The sequence below is a fragment of the Nannospalax galili genome, unplaced genomic scaffold, assembly GCF_000622305.1.
Source record: "Nannospalax galili isolate Female #2095 unplaced genomic scaffold, S.galili_v1.0 scaffold302, whole genome shotgun sequence".
In the NCBI taxonomy this organism is placed as follows: Eukaryota; Metazoa; Chordata; class Mammalia; order Rodentia; family Spalacidae; genus Nannospalax; species Nannospalax galili.
In genome coordinates this window covers 597,070-615,061 of record NW_008350120.1, presented here as the reverse complement: position 1 = coordinate 615,061, position 17,992 = coordinate 597,070, and the positions used below count along the sequence as shown (strand labels likewise).

The 17,992-nt window shown below is 52.8% G+C and overlaps 1 protein-coding gene across 3 annotated transcripts; it reads right to left on the bottom strand.

Annotated features, from left to right (window-relative positions):
* Nucleotides 1–147: 147 nt before the first annotated feature.
* Abcb8 (ATP binding cassette subfamily B member 8) lies at nt 148–17,891 on the bottom strand. Of its 3 annotated transcripts, XM_029570482.1 has the most exons (17): nt 17,712–17,832; nt 15,208–15,266; nt 11,872–12,172; nt 11,260–11,415; nt 11,093–11,187; nt 10,861–10,966; nt 10,012–10,173; nt 9,818–9,903; nt 9,606–9,703; nt 8,934–9,039; nt 5,951–5,984; nt 5,523–5,659; nt 5,257–5,351; nt 4,944–5,077; nt 4,122–4,269; nt 2,560–2,810; nt 148–2,041 (listed from the first exon to the last, which is right to left on the bottom strand). In XM_029570482.1, exons 3-17 carry the CDS (start codon nt 12,031–12,033, stop codon nt 1,901–1,903), a joined length of 1,911 nt encoding a protein of 636 aa, XP_029426342.1. In that variant the 5' UTR covers nt 12,034–12,172; nt 15,208–15,266; nt 17,712–17,832; the 3' UTR covers nt 148–1,900. The 3 variants fall into 3 exon arrangements, with proteins under 3 accessions (XP_029426342.1, XP_008845435.1, XP_029426343.1); XM_008847213.3 differs by lacking the exon at nt 15,208–15,266 and having other exon boundaries at nt 17,712–17,891; XM_029570483.1 differs by lacking the exons at nt 15,208–15,266; nt 17,712–17,832 and adding an exon at nt 17,370–17,519.
* Between the last annotated feature and the right edge of the window lie 101 nt (nt 17,892–17,992).

The following is a 17,992-nucleotide window of genomic DNA, read 5'->3' as shown; positions in this document are numbered from 1 at the left end:
GTCTTACAAGTTGAACTCGGGTCCTCAGACTTGAGAGGAAGTGCTTTTTATCTGCTGAACCATCTTGCTGGCCCCAGAAATAAATTTCTATTCCATCTCTTTGAAAAGCACTGGAGGCCACTAGCTTCCTGTTTGTGGTTTCTGGCCCTGAGTGGAAGGGCATAGTTCCACCAACCAACCAATCATACCATTTTCCACTGGTCCTCCTAGCAGACCCTCAGTGTTCACAAGTGCAGGCTGCCCCCAGGGTCAGTCACAGGACAGGGAAGTAACATCTTGGGAAGGATGTAACTATAGTGGCTTGTAGCACAGGTATAACTTTCTGGGGCTTATTACACTGTTTTTTTTGGGGGGGGGTCTTTTTGAGACAGGATCTTCCTGTAGCCCCAGCTGGCCTGGAACTCACTATGTAGACCAGGCTGGCCTTGAACTCACAGAGATCTGCCTGCCTCTGCCTCTTGAATGCTGGGACTAAAGGCGTGCACCATCACACCTGGCTACTCTGTGGTTTTTAAGTGCAACACTACAAACTATCCCATTTAACTCTTGGAAGAGGCTTTCAAGGGCAGGCCCAGCCAAGCTGCTGGTCTCTATGGAGCCAGGCCTGGGCGAGGTGACAGGGTCAGGGAGCACACAGCCACAAGGCCGGGAACATTAGCCCTTGACCACATAGTCTCATGCCCCAGTGGGCAGAGAAGGCTGGATGAGAAGCTATCCCGTACCTGTCAGGGGCTGAGAATCTACTGTCACCAAATGGCTTGCAAGCCTAATGGCTGTGCACATGGAACAGAGCCACCTGGCTGGCACGAGCTCGCCGATTCCTCAGTGACTTCATGTTGTACTTTTGTTAATTGTTCCTTTTTTCTTTTTGGAGATAGGTTCTCACATAGCTCAGACAGGCCTTGGGCTGTGTAGGCAAAGGTGACCCTAAACTGAACCTCCTGACTGCTGGGATTACAGGTGTCCACCACTGTGCGGAGCCTGGCTTCCTCTGTTGGCTTTGAACTTGCGCCCTGGCCTGCCTGCAGCTGAGTGTTCTAGGTGTATACCTGGCCCCTTTCTGTCTCTTCATTGTGGGAGTCTAGTCTCTACCAGGTGAGGCTGGGTGCTTCTTGCTCAACTGGCCACTTTGTCCTGCTCTTATCTGAGCAGGGCCATTAGGGCAGCTGTCCTATTGCAGGGGAAATGGGGAGAGGAAATCCTAAACAGGACTGTGGTAATGGGAGAGGTTGTGGGCCAAGGTCAGGCTCTTCCTTTCAAGGCCTAGACAGGCAGTAGAGATGCATGAGCAAGACTTGGGACATGTGGGTCAACTAAGGGTTAGGAAGAACCTAAGTCTGAGTCCTGGACCACTCCCTGGCCATGGTTGAGGACTGAATCTAGGGCCTCTCACACATACTAGGCAAGCACTCTGCTGCTGAGCTGCATCCTCAGCCCGTTTAGTTTTTTTATTTAGTTTTTAGGATTTTTTGAGATAGGGTCTATGTAACCCAGGGTGACCTTGAACTATTGATTCTTCTGCCTGTCTCCCAAGTGTTAGGATTTTAGACCTTTGCTATCAGGCCTGACTAGACTCAGCTTTCAGTTTTTCTGAAGTGAGGGCCTGGACAACTTCAGTGTCACGTAGAATTGGGACAGAGGGAGAGGACCACATGGAGGGGCCGCAGGGATTTTGCCTTAGCTGTGCACATCACAATAACTGTGGCACTGGGCCGGGAGGCTGCACAGGCAGCAGGGTAGAAACAGGTGGGAGAAAGCCTAGCTTTACTGTACGGTAACGGGAGTGGTGGCTACACTCCAGCACAGTGGCCCTCCAGGGGCTGTCTCTGGTATGCTCCCCTGGCAGAGCTCTAGCCCCAGCCTGATGCTTGGCAGTGACCTGATCCCAGAGGGGCCACTCTCAGGCCCTGCACTGGCAGCTTCTGGGGTCTTCCAGCTTTTCTGGAGGTGGGGCGGAGGTCAGTGGGGCATCCAGGGCCTGTCTCCGGATGAGTTCTGTGTAGAGCCCACCTTTCTTAAGGAGTTCCTCATGGGTCCCAGCCTGGAGACAGCAGGAAGATTATTTCAAACGGCGCCAAGCTCAGAACCCCAGCAGGGCTGTCCCTTCTGGAGACACTTGAAAACCCTGGGCTCATTTGAAAGGAACTGCTTTGGACACAGCTGTATTAGTCAGTGCAACCTCCTGCTCAGTTGACATCTGAGAGGTGATCCCTCCCACCTCCCTCAGCTTGGGGGTGTGAGCCATGCCTCCATGTGCTGAGGTTCTGTACCAGTCTGCTCCCATACTGGCCCCTCACATGGTCCTTCTGCACCTCAGCCCCTGGGTGGCCAGCCCTGCCTGTCTCCCCACCAACACTATACATATTCCTCTTTGACCCTGGAAGCCTGTGGCTCAACTCTCCTAGGGACAGAGGCAAGGGCTTGTCTGAGGACAGAAAGACCTTGGTTTGTTGGGATGCTACTTCCAGAACATGACCTCAAGCTCCTGGAAACAGCCCAGGTGCTCATATTGCTTAGCTATGTCCCCTGGGCCACTGCCCATTCTCAGCCCAGACTGACCTCCCAGACCTGGCCATTGGCCATGACGACAATGCAGTGGGCTGCACGAACAGTACTGAGCCGGTGGGCAATGACCAACACGGTGCGGCCAGCACTGGCCCGGTCCAGTGCCTCCTGCACCACCCGCTCAGACTCTGCATCCAGCGCGCTGGTAGCCTCATCCAGGATTAGCACGGTGGGCTGTTTGATGAGGGCACGTGCGATGGCCAGGCGCTGCTTCTGGCCACCAGACAGGGTTGTGCCCCGTTCACCTGGGGAGATGGGACAGGGCAAGGGTTTGAAGGGATCCTCAGCTCTACACTTGGGGGTGGTGGGTAAGGGCACTAGGTATTTCCTGAAATTCTGTCAGGCCCCCTTTGAGCACCTCCCCACATACACCCAGTGTATACAATACTTGTTGGTGACTGAGCGCCCCAGTACAGCAACACACACAAGGAACACGAGTGTTTCTGTGGAGCACTGCTGCCAGCGTGTCCCCTTCCTAGGCTGGGCTGAGCTGAGTGGGCAACTCCCCTGTGCTTACAGCAGTAGCTGTCTTCCTGGCCTCTGGCCTCTGCTGCAGTGAGACCACGGCTGGCACCCGAGCATGGGCTGTGTAGTGCAGACTAAGAACAGAGGGAGTTGAAGCCATACAAGACAGAGGTGACAGCCTGAGAGTCACAAAGAACCTTAACAGACTGCAAGGTGATGGCAGGGTCATGGGTCAGTAAGGGGGGCAGCCCTGATAAGGCCCAATGAGCAGGGACCATGCTAGAATCATGGGTACCAGGGAAGGGCCAACAGAGAGATGCTGGCAACCTGTCAGGACAGCACAGAGCCTGAGCATGTGAGCACAGCTGTGTTAGAACCTAGAACATGAATGACTACTAGAGATGGGCACAGCCTGGAAGGCTGAGGCTCAGTCCTGAGAAGCCGGGTGCTGGAACATTCTATAGCATCCAAGCTGTTGGTGGCACACAGAGCCCCAGAGATGGAGAGGAGCCCTGGGGATGAATACCCAAAGCTCACGGTCTCTCTCTCTCTCTCTCTCTCTCTCTCACACACACACACACACACACACACACACACACACACACACACGCGCGCGCGCGCGCGCGCAGTGCTGGCATGCTGCAGAGTGGCACAGTACCCTGGAGACAGGAGAGGCACGAGACACCAACCTCCCCTTGTACCGAGGGGCGCCACTACTGAGCAAGAGAACTGGAATGGTCTGGGAACCACAAGAGTGGGGACAGTTTTGAGAGGAGCCCCATCTTCTATCTTAGGCTGTGGCAGGTTCCCAATTCTACAAGTCATTTGTGTCTGTAGTCAGGCTCTGCCATCTGGCTTTGTCACATCCTGGAGCCCTGCTTGGTCTGCTATGCCTGGGCCACATGGACCGGAGCACCTTGGCCCTGCAGAGCCATCTTTTGTTCCCTCAGCCATCGTCTGGTCTTTCCTAGCACAACTCTTTCTCCTGGCCGCACCTCTCAGGAATTAGAGTTGCTCCCTGCCCACAAGCCCATACCCCTTAGCCTCTGCATTGCCCTGCTGACCCAGCAGCTTGCCACCCAGGGGCCTACCGACCACGGTGCTGTAACCCTCAGGGAAGCTGCTGATGAACTCGTGGGCATTGGCCTCCTGTGCAGCTTTGTACACCTCTTCATCAGAAGCTTCCAGCTTCCCGAAGCGGATGTTCTCCATGATGGTCGTTCCAAACAAGACTGGCTCCTAGGGGGTTGAGGGGAGGAGGACACACACAGAAGGAGACCATAGGGTATATTCTGAGTCAGCCTCAGAACTTGGGGACCACCATGAGCACTAGAGGACTGTTTTATAGGCCCCTTTGAGGGATAGTAGGGAAGAGTTAAAAGTTCAAAGTCAGCGGCCAATCAGGCAAGGACAGAGTGGCTCATTAAAGGGAAACAGAGGTCCCTTCCAATAGAGAGCAGACACTCTCTCACCAAAGGTACATGGGAAGGTGGCAGGGACCCCAGGGCTGGCAAGGTTCTGCAGAGGATCTGAGTTTTGGCCTTTTCCTACGTGTGGGTAGCTGCCCCTCATGTGATGGTAAATGTGCTGGCTTTACCGGCCAGCCTACAGAAGAAAAGTGGCCCCTCACTGGGTTTAAGTGAGAGGGCTGTGACCACTGCAGTCCCAGTTCCACTGCTTTGGGGTCCTAAGAGGTCCACCTGCTGAGACTGCAGGAAAAAGCAGTGTCCTGCCCTGGATGACATAAGACAGCAGAGCTGTAGCTGCCTGGAGAGGGATACTCTAGACCCAGAGAATGGCTATGGACCATGAGGTAGGCCACAGGCATCCTCAGAGCAGGCAGGGGGATGGTAAGTGGGAGGAAAAGGAGGTTCCTATCCTTGCTGTTCAGATCCTGTCAGCAGGGCCCTTACCTGGCTGATGAAGCCTATGACCTGGCCCCGGAGCCAGGATGGGTCAAGGGTGCGCAGGTCATGCCCATCCAGTGTCACCTTGCCGGCCGTGGGGTCATAGAAGCGCTCCAGCAGGGAAGCCACTGTAGTCTTTCCTGGGGGTTAGAGTTTTGGGGGAAGGAGGGAGGGTTTTGGAGACTGTCCCGACAAAGGGACATTGCAATGAAAGACACTCCAGCCCAGGGAGAGGCAGGGGCCACTGAGGGCCACAGCTTGCTCCCAGTGGTCACCAAGAGAGAACTAGAGAATGGCAGTTGGTGAGAGTTTTCCTTACCTCCCCCAGACTGGCCCACAAGGGCCACAATCTTGCCAGGGGGCAGTGTCAGGGTGAAGTCCTTGAGCACCTCGAAGCCAGGGCGACAGGGGTAGCTGGAGTGGCCAAGAGATCCCTGGTCAGACCAGGCTCCTGGCCCTCGCTGTCCTGTTTTTTTTCCCTATGTCTCCCCATGGGGGCTCATTGACTGGGGAGACCTCCCACCTGATTCCCCCTTATCCTCAGCCCAGAAGCGCCTGTCCCTCAGCCCACCCATGAATGCTGACCTGAAGCTGACATTCTGGAAAGTGATAGAGCCACGCAGGTGCTTGCTGGGGATGCAGTAACCCCCTTTCAGTGGGATGCAGGGGCTCAAGGCCATGTACTCAAACACACGGGCACCTGCGCTCAGGCCCCGCACCACCTGCAGAGGGAACCCAGAGTTTGTGGTTGAGGTTGGAGTGGGAGCGCCTACAGGAGAGGCTTCTGGTGTTGGGTAGGGCTGCAGTGACTCCAGAGCCCCTGCAGAAGTGGGGTGGGGTGGGGTTGGGTTGACTGGTCCCAGGGCTCAAGAACCTCCTGTTCTGTTCTGCTCATCCCCAGGCACAGGCAGCACTCATAGCATACATGCGTGTACACACACGTACCCTCCTCTAGTGATGGATGAGACCCCAGCCCAGACCTGAGTGCCCTACCTTGGGATACTCCCACTTACCTGACCAAACAGGACAGAGAGGCTGGCCATAGACCTGCCAGAAGGAGAGAAGGTTGGAAGAGGTGGTGACAAGAGCCAGAGAGGAAGGAAAGGTTGTGGAAGGGGAGGCAAGCCCATGAGGCTAAAGCAAGAAGGCCCCTGAGGTAGATAGTTACATGAAGCCCAGGGTTCCGTGTCACCAGACCACTGAACTTCAGCTCCCCCCTTAGCTGCAGGATGAACACTGCCTGCAACCTAGGCCAGCATCCAGAGGTGGGTCCAGGTGGCAGTGGATGTGGGGTGAAGAGAGCTGAGACTCAGTAGGATGCCTACAGACTGACCTGGCCTTCAATATGAATAGTGAAGATGGCTCACGGCATCAGGGTGACGTCAGCTCACCAGGAGGGGCCCCAGCTGATCCCATGACCTCTACCTGCTCTGACTCTGAGCAGAAGCTTTGACAGAGGTCACAGGGTGTGGCCCATAGTGGAAAGTCAGATCTAATGCTAGACTTCTGCGGGAGTGGGGGGTGCACAATGACTTCCATTCATATTTAGGTGGAAAAAAGCCAAGTCTTTTCAGAAGAAAACAGAAAGAGGGGACTACAAGGGGACCTAAAGGAGACCCCAAAGCAAAATTCCCTGACGACATTTTTACTGCGGGCTTGCCCTATATGTGGGTGTGTAGGAAATGGCGTGTGTTTATCTGTCTAGACGGTGGGCCTCTTCCTTTGTACTGGCAGGGCTGGGGCTGGTCACCTGCTGTGAGCTGGGGAGATGAGTCAGTGCCTTAGTCACAGTCCCCAGTGGCCTGGCTGACCCGTGACTGTGTATACCACTGTACATCCTTTCTGCAAAAAGACTGACATCCCAGCAATCTGTGGCCCCTGTTCATTTTCTCCAGTGTTTGGGTAGGGTACCCCAAAACCCTTAAGGAAAAAGTTATGGCAGGTTAAGGACAGTGGGTACTTGCCAGAGGGGTAGGGGGATTGTAGAGGGAGGAGCCAGGTTTTGGAGCTATCTGTGCATGTAGATGGGACCAGATCACAAGAGAAAAAGAGACATGGGCACCATTAGGGCCTGGCAAAGGGGCCAGCTGCCACTGAAATCTAAGCATACAACTCATGGGCATGCGCTGACCTTGCTCTGAGACCTAGCGAAATGGGGCTGACTCTAGACTGAGATGAGGTCACTTGGCCTGGACAGGTCCCCTATCTGGGAACCACCCCATCACTGCTAAAGGAACATTTACTTGGGGCCACTCTGCCCTGCTGTCCCTCCCTCTGGACCTCAGCCCTGACATATGGGCCCTTGGCTGTACAGCCGACCCCAGAAGAAGCACAGCAGCTTCCTTAAGGAGGCTAATTGTTCCAGATGGCGGGTGACAGTGAGGCCAGGGGCCGGAGACAGTGCAGGCTGCTCTCTGGGCCTCCCTGCAGCTATAAGCACAGCTCTGCTTAGGGTTAAGTAGTGCGGCAGGCAGATGAAGAGGCCTGCCTCAGGCCAGAATGGGGTGGGGTAGGCGGTGTGCCCAGGGAGCAGAGCCAAATTGATCATCTGGGTCTTTAGGACTAGAGAGATGAGGGGCTAGAGCCCAGGCTGATCAGAGAATTGGGTCACATGGGGGCACAGGCAGCAGAGGGTACATGGTAAGCCCTACCCCTTCTGTGATCAGAACACCTGGAAAGGTGAGAGGGAGCAGTTCCTGAGCTGGAGGACAGACAAGGCTCCCAGGACCAGAAAGGGCCTGAAGGTGCTGGTGGCGAGCAGAAATGGAACCAGGATGGTGTCTATGCACTGAGAGAGGTGCACTGTACTCTTTGGAACTCTGGCTGTGCTGAGGAAAGGGCCGTCCTACCCGCCTCAGGACTGGCCTCACTTCACACTGGGCAGTAAAAAGTCTGACCCTAAACAGTTCTCTAGGAAACTGTGGACTTACAGCAATGGCAAACTAGGATGCTGGGCAGGAATGGGGCACCACTATAATGAGGAGTACCACCTCTGGAGTGAGGGCTTAGGGACCAATTGAGAGAGATGGAGGGAGTGTACAGGGATGTCCATTTTCTTGACGTGGTTGGTGGTAAGAGGTTTTCACTCTTTAATTATTTATTATAGCATATTCACTCTTTAATTATTTACTACAACACATATTTCTGTGTTTTATACTTGCTCTGTGTGGGGAAAAGCAAGGTGGAAAATAGCAGCCGAACTGCTCGGGTTGCACTGGAAGGAGAAAAGGGGTGAGGGGCCTGCTGGGCAGCCCACTGGGGCCGTCTTGTGGCTGAGGAGCTTCAGGTTGCCTCACAGGGTAGAAGGGCCCAGCTGAGCAGGGTAATAGGAAGCTCCAGGGATGGCACTGCAAGGTAGGGGGTCTGCTTCTCATCCTAGGAAATGGTCTGAGGATTTAAGGGGCATCCCTTAAAAAGACCATCCAGGATGGTCACCCAGACACTAGCTAGCCTTCAAAGGAAGGCCACCCTGATACATGCCACATGTGGAAGGACCCCAGCAAAGCCATGCTAGGTGACACCAGTCAGGCACAAAGGGATGACTGTGTTTCTGTGAGGTCACCAGTGTGCTCAAATTCACAGAAGGCAGAAAGTGGAAGGGAATCAGAACTGGGGAGGAATGGGGAACTGGTGTGTTAACAAGGTGGAGCCTCACTTCTGCAGGACCACAAAGTTCAGGTGACTGGTGAACTTGACACTACAGAACTGTGCACTTAAAAATGGTGAGAGAGAAATCTTCCACTGTGTCTATTTTACAATTACTTTTTAAAAAAACCTCTGAAGAACACTTTAGAGTTTTCTGGAAGGCTGATGATGCTGACTGCTTCCCTGAGTGTAAGTTCTGTAAAGCCCTAGAGGGCTTTTCCCTGTCCTGTGCTCCCTTGGGGAGGAGGCAGGGCCAGCACTGGGCAGCAGTCCCTCACCTAAGCAAGCTGGCACCCCTGTTCTCTGATCTCTGGAGGGTAGCAGGGGGCTATGAGAGTGGTCCCCACTCACCTCTGCACTGTCTGAGAAGCCACCAGGAAGGACATGAGGTCTCCCCCTCTCAGCTGCTGTCCAGCTACAAGGGAGCCCCCAATGAACAAGGTGCCCAGGACCATACCTACAAGGAGACGGGACAGGCAGTGAGAGGAAGCAGGGAGGGACAAGGACTGAGTCCCGAGTCTTATCCCTGTCTGAGACCAGCTGACTCTCAGTCCTGAAGTCTCCATTTGCAAAACAAGCTGGGCAGGCCAGGTATGGTGGCATAGGGCTGTAATACTGTTACTTATGTAGCTGAGACAGGAGGATCACAAGTTCAAGACAGCCTGGGATACAGAGTAAGTTTGAGGTCAGTCTGAGCAACTTAGTGAGACTGTCTAAGACTAAAAGGGCTGGGGAGAGAGCTCAGTGGCAGAGTATTTGCCTACCATGCTTGAGGTCCTGGTTCTATTCCCAGTACCACAAAAACAAATAAGGGGAGCAGGGATCCACCACACTTCCTAAGGGTGGCCCTACAGTATTCTCCCCAAGCTTGGGGATATCACCACAGGAGCCATGCAGCTAGGTCACCTCACAAATGAAGGTGCTCAGTATGTCTGCTAACACTTGGGCAGGTGGACACTGCTTTTTGCCCCTTCCCAGCCCAGAGCCCACGTCCCCTTCCCAGGCGGGGCCTCATCCACTCACAGTTGAAAGCGATGTTGGAGAGCCCTTGGAACAAGGCGATGCCCCTGCCAAGCTCCTCTGCCTTACAGCGGCACGACTCCAGCTCTGCTCTATAACGTCTGGGAAGAAAGGCCAGGCTGGGCACTCAGGAAACAGCTGGGCTGGGGGACAGGGCAGTGGAGGGTATGTGGGAGAGATGGACTCGCTTTGTAATTGGCCCTCCCAGGACTCACTCCTCTTCCCGTTCCTCCATGGAAAAGGCCCGCACAGTCCGAACATTGCCCAGGGCCTCGTCTGCTACGCCTGTTGCCCTGGCAATCTGCATGGAGTTGGGGAAACAGAGTAGGTTGTAGACAGGAGGAAGGGTGAGGAGGGTCAAGGATAGCATGCCAGAGATGTTGGGGGGGACAGTCAAAAACTCTAGTACCTGCTCCTGACACTGGCGAGATAGCTTTCGAAGACCTGACCCCATCAGAGTGCCCACTCCCATCAGGGCAGGTGTGGCGATGGCCAGGAACAGTGTGAGGCGTGGGGATAGCATGGACAGGGACACCAGGCAACCGGCTACCTGGGTGCAGCTGCGCAGCCCCTGCATGGCGAGAGGAGGGCAGGAGGCTGTGGAGCATTGGCACCAGGCCACAGGCACTCTGCAGAGGGTGTGCCAGCTACAGCTCTGCACTCAGGAGGCCCAGGCCACAGGTCTGAGCCCTGGAGGTCAAGGAGCAGTCAGTGGTCACCAAATAGAAGCCCTCCTTGACAGCCCAGGATCTGACCACCAGGTGTAAAGGGATGAGTGAGAATGTCCATGGGTCTTGCCCTTTTCGCTCTGGACAACTCTGTTTGCTTGTCTTTCTGTTTGGAAACTGCACTGACAGAACTTACACACTGACTGCCACAGGCCAATGTCCCACCTAATCTGGGGCTATGTGATGGTGGGGGTGGATAGGGCAGGCTGTCAGCTTGCAGTAGAGTCACGCAGAGCTCAATGTTGCCCAACGATGTGCACAACAGGGCCAGCCCAAGCCAAGTGAGTTTGCTCCTGCTAGGCTGTCTCTTGTCTGAGTCTGGTGATGGCTTTCCAGGGGAGGTAGGATTTCAGAACACAGAACAGCAGCCTGTCCTGACCTTGACACCATCCCAGCTCCTTCCTCCAGATTCTTCGTGCCCTCACCCATATCTTTCCCGACAGTAGCGAGCCCAGCTTTGGGCCAGATGTCCGGCCTGGGGCAGGCAGGTATGACCCATTGAGTCTACATGGGGGCCCTGACCCACTGACCTGGGAGATGACAAGCTTGAAGGATGACTTGAATTCCTGCACATCAGTTGTCAGGCGGCTAACCAGCTGCCCTGTCTTTTTGGCATCAAAGAAAGCAATATCTTGCCTGGCAGTGAGACATGGTGGTAGCAGGTGGAGGAAGAGAGGGAGACATTACTTTGGGATTTGGCCACCCCTAGACCTCCTGGGAGCCATCAGTCACCCTGGCCCCGCCCTCTGCAGCTGGCAGTACCGGAGCAGGGAGCTGAAGAGAGCCTTCCTCATGTCCACAGCCATGCGCTCGCCAATGTGGGACAGCAGCACTAGGTACCCAAAGGTCAGAAGTCCCTGTGAGAGAGGCATGGAGTTCAGGGAGGCCCCAGAGAGGCTGTGAGAGCCGGACTCTCCCATCCTGTTTACCTGGACACCATAGAGGATGAGCAGCTGGGTGCTGAGACTCCGGGACTCGGACATGAAACTCCCCATGTGGTCCCTTGTGTACTTGGCCACGATCTCCACTAGCTGGCCCAGGAGCAGGGGGATCTGCACGTTCACCAGTGCTGCACCCAAGGCCAGCTGGAATGGGGGAGGGGGACAGATGCTTAGAGAAAAGACTGCACCTGTCCCCTTCCCAGCTCTGACCCTGGCTTTTTCTCTTCTACTACTGAGCCTTGTCTTATCCATACTGTGGCTGCTCACATGGTCACAAAGTGCCTATCTGACAGTTAAAGTCCAACCTCCAGAGTCCCCATACCCTCCCAGCCCCTTTTCTGGTCTTTTTGAGACAAGGTAGCCCCAGCTGGCCTGGAACTCACTATGTAGGCTAGGCTGGCCTTGAACTTACAGAGATCCGCCTGCCTCTGCCTCCCAGTGCTGGGATTAAAGGTGTGCGCCACCACGCCCAGCTTTCCCATACCCGTTAAACCCAGCCTTGCTGTCCCCACAAAACAGGAATATTGTCCCTGTGCAACTATGGATCAGGGCTGCCTAGGCTCTATCCTTGTCTGCTCTGAGGGATGGAGAAAGACATACCACAATGGCTGCCCCCAGGACCAGAATGTGGGGACACAGGAAATGCAAGAACAGCTTCCAGTTAAAATGCAACTCTGGCGCAGGGTGAGGAGGGGACACTTCTGCCTCACACAGTACCACAGGGCAGAGGTGGGGACACTGCCGTAGCACTGCAGGTACCATCAAGATCCCCCCAACCCAGTACCGGGTAGAGGGGCTCCAACGGGGAGTTGGTGGGGCCCGAGGGAGGTGAGCCTGGAGATGTGACCGCAGCTGGGCCACAGCTTGGAGGAGGAAGGAGCTGGAGCGACCATTTGGGGACCTGCAGGTAGAGAAGGGCATTGATGACTGGCTATCCTTCAAATGACCAGCCCATCCCCCTGGGCTTACTGAGCCTCTTAGATAACAACATCTCTACTTCCTCTCTCAGGGCTGTTACTGTTTAATTTTTCTTTTGAGAGAAGATCTTCTAATATTCCCCAGCCTGGCCTTGAACTTCTGGGCTCAAGTGGTCCTCCTGGCTCAGCCTCCCGAGTTGCTAGGTCTACATGTATGTACTATGCTGCCCAGGTCTCAGGGCTGTTCTTAAGCAACTTCAGTTTCTAATACACAACACCTGTATTCATGTGGAATTTAATGCTATTGGAGTGCAATCTTTTTTTTTTTTTAAATCTTTTTGAGACAGGGTCTCCCTGTAGCCCCAGCTGTCCTGGAACTTGCTGTGAAGACCAGGCTGGCCTTGAACTCACAGAGACCCTCCTGCCTCTGCCTCCCAAGAGCTGGGATTAAAGGCCTGTGCCACCACGCCTGGCTTGGAGTGCAATCTTAAAAGCATTTCCCCCTTGCCTGTCTTCCAGTTAGTACCAACCAGTCAGCCCCTTTCAATCACCAGCACCCTAGTCAGTGCCTATCTCCACCCCACCTTTCACAATCACAACCTGCCAGGCCTGGAGGGGAGATGGGATGGCAGCTGGCCCAGGGCCCTCCCTCCTTTGACAGGGTAGGACCGCAAGGCTCAGAGAGAGCCCCAGGGGTAAGCTGCTTCTATGTGCACATGTGCATGGTGACCAACCAGGCACACACAACCCCAGCATATCGAGTTGATATACCTAGCCTTTGACCTTTAGCTTTCTGGGACAGTTGCCCTTATTCGCACTTGGTAAGGAGAAACTGAGGTGGAGCTGAGGGTTTGTATAATTTGTCCCCAGGCAGAACTAGGGCAAGAGGGAACACTGTTTTCTGGTTCTAGAATTTAGCTTGTTCTGCTCATCTAGCTATGATGTGCCCAAGGCTATGTGTGGCAGTCAGGGCCTGAGGGGACATAAGTCTTTGGACTTACTTCACCTCATTACTCTCCCTCCCTAGGCCCGGAGTGCGTGCTTGTGTCTCCATGCACCTGTGTGTTGATGCACATGCATATTAAAGCTCAGAGGCAAAGGGCCACGTTCTCCTCTCCCACCTATGACAGAGGAAATGGACAAACCCCAAAGGACTTATTTTTCCTCTGTTGCATACAGGACAGAATATGGAACTGACCAACTAAGTACCCTCAGGGGTCAGGCTGGGGTGGGTAGGGGGCACAGTTACTGGGAAACTGCAGGTGCAGATGGCAGAGAGCAGGTGCTGGCCAAGTGCAGGGTGGGAAGAGTCAGGGAGAGCAAAGCCAGAGGAAAAGCCCTTGGCAGTATCTGCAGTAAGAAACAGAAAAGGAGCTTCAGTAACAGCCTGGCTTTGACTCAGCACATGGGAAGGGAGAAGGGACGTGAACCTTGGGAGGGTCAGTCACTGCAGTCTCTGCAAAGCACCTGCACTTGAGAAAGCCAAGAGGGGGCTGTTCAGGAACACTTGTGGTTTGGGGGCTAAGATGTGATGTAATCAGATTTACATTTTACTTATTGTTTATTATTTCTATTTTTTAACATTTTATTGCTGGGATTATGTTTTTATATTTATTTATGTATTTTATTATTATTTTGGTCTTTTTTGAGACAGGGTCTCCCTGTAGCCTCAGCTAGCCTGGAACTACATGGACCAGGCTGGCCTCGAACTCACAGAGATCCTCCTGCCTCTGCCTCCCAAGTGTTGGGATTAAAGGCATGCACCACCACGCCTGGCTTATTTATTATTTTTATTTTATGTGTATGAGCTTAAGTGCACCTGTGTCGTGCAGTGCCCTCAGAGGTCAGAAGAGGGAATCAGATCCCCTGAAACTGGAGTTACAGACAATTGTAAGTTGCCATATGGATGCTCGGAATCAAACGTGGGTCCTCTGCAAGAACAGCCAGTGCTCTTAACTGCTGAGCAGATCATCTCTCCAGCTCCTAAGTATTTCTTTGTTAGAGCCCAGGTCTTCTGCAAGACCAACAGGTGCTCTTAACCACCAAGCTCTCTCTCTAGCCCCTAAGTATTTTATTTTTATTTTATGAGTATGAGTCTACTGCCTGGATGTATGTAGGTGTACCCATGTTGTGCAATGCCCTCAGTGGCCAGAAGAAGGAATTGGATCCCTGGAGTTTCTAACTCCAGTTAGCTAAAATGTGTGTGCTAGGAACCGAACCTGGGTCCACTGCAAGAATAGCCAGTGCTCTTCACTGCTGAGCCATCTCTCCAGCCCCCAGATTTGCATTTTAAAGGTCATAGCAGAGGGGACAGAATTGGATAAAGGCCAGTTTCAAGCAGAAGTTATCTGGACAAAAGGGCAGAACGGAATGCTTGAAACAGACTAGTGATAAGGAAAAACTTCAGTATACACAGAAGCTGGGTGTGTGGTGCATTCCTGAAATCCCAGTACTTGAGATGCTGAGGCAGATTTCAAGTTTGAGGCCGGCCTGGGCTACAAAGTAAAACTTAGTCTCAAAATAAAATAAGGGTGCTGGGCATGATGGTGCACTCAGGAGGCAGAGGCAGGCAGATCTTTGTGAGTTTGAGGTAGTCTGGTCTGTATAGCAATTTCCAGAACAGCCAGGGCTACATAGTGAGACACTGTCTCAACAAACAAACAAACAACCATTAAATAAAATAGGGGCTGGAGAGATGGCCCAGTGGTTACAAGAAAGTATTGCTCTTGCAGAGGACTTAATTCTCTGTACACACATAGGGTGGCTCACAACCATCTATAACTCCAGCCCTAGAGGATCCAATGACTCTGACCTACTCAGGCACCTGCACTCAGGTGCATATACCCACACATGCACACATAATTAAAAATGAAATAAATCTATGAACAAATAAATATCTAGAGTGAGACTTTGCTTTTAACATGGTTTTTGTGTTTCTGGACCCTTCTTATCTCAGACCTGACCCGCCCTTGCTTTCAGGGAGATCTGTGCTTCTTGTTACCTGACAATGTTTCCCTACCTTGTTCTGCATGCCTGGCTTTCCTTTTCTTTTCCATGCAGTCTTTATGTCTGTTTATCCTACGTTTTAGATAAAGAAGCTTATTTTCTTTCCTTCCTGTGGCATTGTCCCGTTTTGCCTTTAGGCAGTATCTTACTCAAGGGCTGGAAGCATTTTATATTTTATATTCTGGTACTTAGGAACTGTCTAGGACATAAAAGATATCAAGTGAATATTAGTTGAGTGTGTACATGCCCTCGTTAGAAACGCAACATAGTCTGACCTGACTACTGCAATGTTTACAAACGTGCAGACTTACTGTGACTAGCATTGTATACTGCAGCCCAGTACAATGCTCCAGTGTAACCCAGCACTGTGAACATATACATGCCACACACAGTTGAAAGGTCTCATAACGCCTTTAATCCCAGTACTTAGGCAGAGGCAGGAGGATCTCTGTGGGTTCCAGGTCAACCTGGTCTACACAGCAAGTTCCAGGCCAACTGGGGCTACAGGGAGACCCTGTCTTAAAAAAACCAAAAAAAAAAAAAAAAAAAAACCAAAAAAACCAAAAAAACCCCAACAACTTCCCTATTTTTTAAACACAAATTCTGATAGTTTTTATTATATTCACAATGATCCTGACCTACTAAATTCTTTTCATGATCAAACCCCACAGATTAGGGGCTGGAGAGATGGCTCAGTGGTTAAGAGCACTGACTGCTCTTGAAGAGGACCCAGGTTCGATTCCCAGCACCCACATAGTGGCTACAAGCCGTCCTTAACTCCAGTTCCAGGGGAATCTGAAACCCTCTTCTGACTTCCAGGGCATTGCATGCCATGGGGTGCACTCACATACATGAAGGCGATACACTCATACACACACACACACACACCCCAACAGATTAATGAATATACTCATATTTAAGTATCTGTTCTTTCCTTGTGTCTCTAGTTTAAATAATATCAGCACTGTCACTCTCTTCTAGAGATTGCTTTCAAACTGTTTAATAATCTACCATGGCTGCTCTCCAGGAAGCTTGGTGACCGCCAACAGCTGGTAGGAGACGTCCCAGCACCTGCACTTCTCCAGCTCCAGCCTTCATCTTCCCTCTATCAATTGGGTGGCTGTCCACATGGCCACCCAAGGCCACCCACCCTTGCCAATCTGTACAGTCCTCGGGTTACTGGCTGCAGGAACAGAAGGGAAACAGTTCCTTCTCCTAAGGTATTTACAGCTCAGATTTAGATTCTGGGTTCTTGCTTGTTTCCCACCCCTTTCTCTGTACTAATGCACAGAGAAATGCCAAGAATAGGTTACAGATGAACTTTCTTCATTCTGGGTTTGCCCTCCTGCATGGCAGGCAAATGTTCTACCTCTAAGCTACATCCCCAGTCCTCTTTCTTTAAAAATTTTTGTTATTTATTTTTTTATTTTAGACAGGGTCTTCAGGTAGCCTCTGGTGGCCTGGAACTCACTATGTAGATCAGACTGACCTTGAGAGATCCTTCTGCCTCTGCCTCCCAAGCACTGGGATTAAAGGTGTACACCACCACATCTGGCCCTCTACTTATTTTGAGAAAGGATCTAAGTTGTCCTAGACTCACTCTGTAACTCAGGCAGGCCTTGAACTTACGTACGGTACACTGTACATTCAAGTTACTTACACTCAGTTTCCCTAGTAGATAGGATTACAGTTTGCACTAGGCCCAGTTCAGATTCTTGCTGAACATTTCTAGCTCTAGGAACCACTTTTTTGTTTTGGTTTGTTTTGTTGGGTCTTACTCTGTAGCTCGGGTTCGGTTGGAACTTACTATGCAGCCCATACTGGCCTCGAACTCCTAGCAATCCTGCTTCTGTCAACTGAGTGCTGGGATGAGGCAGTAAGCCCACCTAGGAACCATTTACACATTTAAAAATGTTTATTTTGGACCGAGCGTGGTGGCGCACGCCTTAATCCCAGCACTCGGGAAGCAGAGGCGGGCGGATCTCTGTGAGTTCGAGGCCAGCCTGGTCTACATAGTGAGTTCCAGGACAGCTGGGGCTACAGGGAGACCCTGTCTCAAAAAGACCGGAAAAAAAAAAGTTTATTTATTCATTTGGTGCGTGTGGGGGGTGGAGGGCACTCATGTCAGAGGGCATGCATGCATGTCAGAGGACCACTGGATATAGTCTCTCCTACCGTGTGGGTTCCCGGAGTTGAATTGAGGTGCATGGGCTTGGCAGCAAGCTCCTTTACCACCAGAGTAGACGCGGACCGGAGTGGCGCCCCCTAGTGGGCAGTGAAGACTGGGCGTGGTCACTGACCCGGAGTCCGCTCCATCCAGCCCACTAGGCCATGTAGACGCGCCGAGCCTCTAGCCAGCATACCACACCTCCCGGTAAATATTTGAGTGACATTCCACTCCTGCCCAAAGCCTACAGCTCCCAGCAGGCCTCGCGCGAGCCCAGGACTCCATTTCCCGGCAGGCCCCGCGCGCCCCGCTGGCCGGTCCAAGGCCAGCACTCCTAGTGGCTCTTTTACCTGGCTGCTGAGAAGGCCTGGAAGCGCAGAGAGTGTAGCGACCAGCCGCGGACAGGCCCGCCCAGGATCCTGACCCGAAATAAGTGCACCAACATGCTTGGGCGGAGAGACAGGAGCAGCCGGCAACGACTTATCTCGCCCTCATCCCCCTGAAAGCTCCATGCTGGAGACGGCCCCCATCCCGACAACCCCTTCGCACCTCGGCGGGGATTGGAGGAAAGGCACGTCAATCTTGCTGCTGTGCTTGGATACAGCACTGCCCTCCCTTCTCCTTCCGGAGC

Excerpts from the sequence above, each read along its gene's own strand:
- Abcb8 (XM_008847213.3), bottom strand. The coding sequence starts at position 17,806 with ATGTTGGTGCACTTATTTCGGGTCAGGATCCTGGGCGGGCCTGTCCGC. Across the intron at positions 9,904-10,011 it reads CTCGCCAGTGTCAGGAGCAG|ATTGCCAGGGCAACAGGCGT; the intron begins GTACTAGAGTTT and ends AACTCCATGCAG. Across the intron at positions 5,078-5,256 it reads TGTGGGCCAGTCTGGGGGAG|GAAAGACTACAGTGGCTTCC; the intron begins GTAAGGAAAACT and ends TCTAACCCCCAG.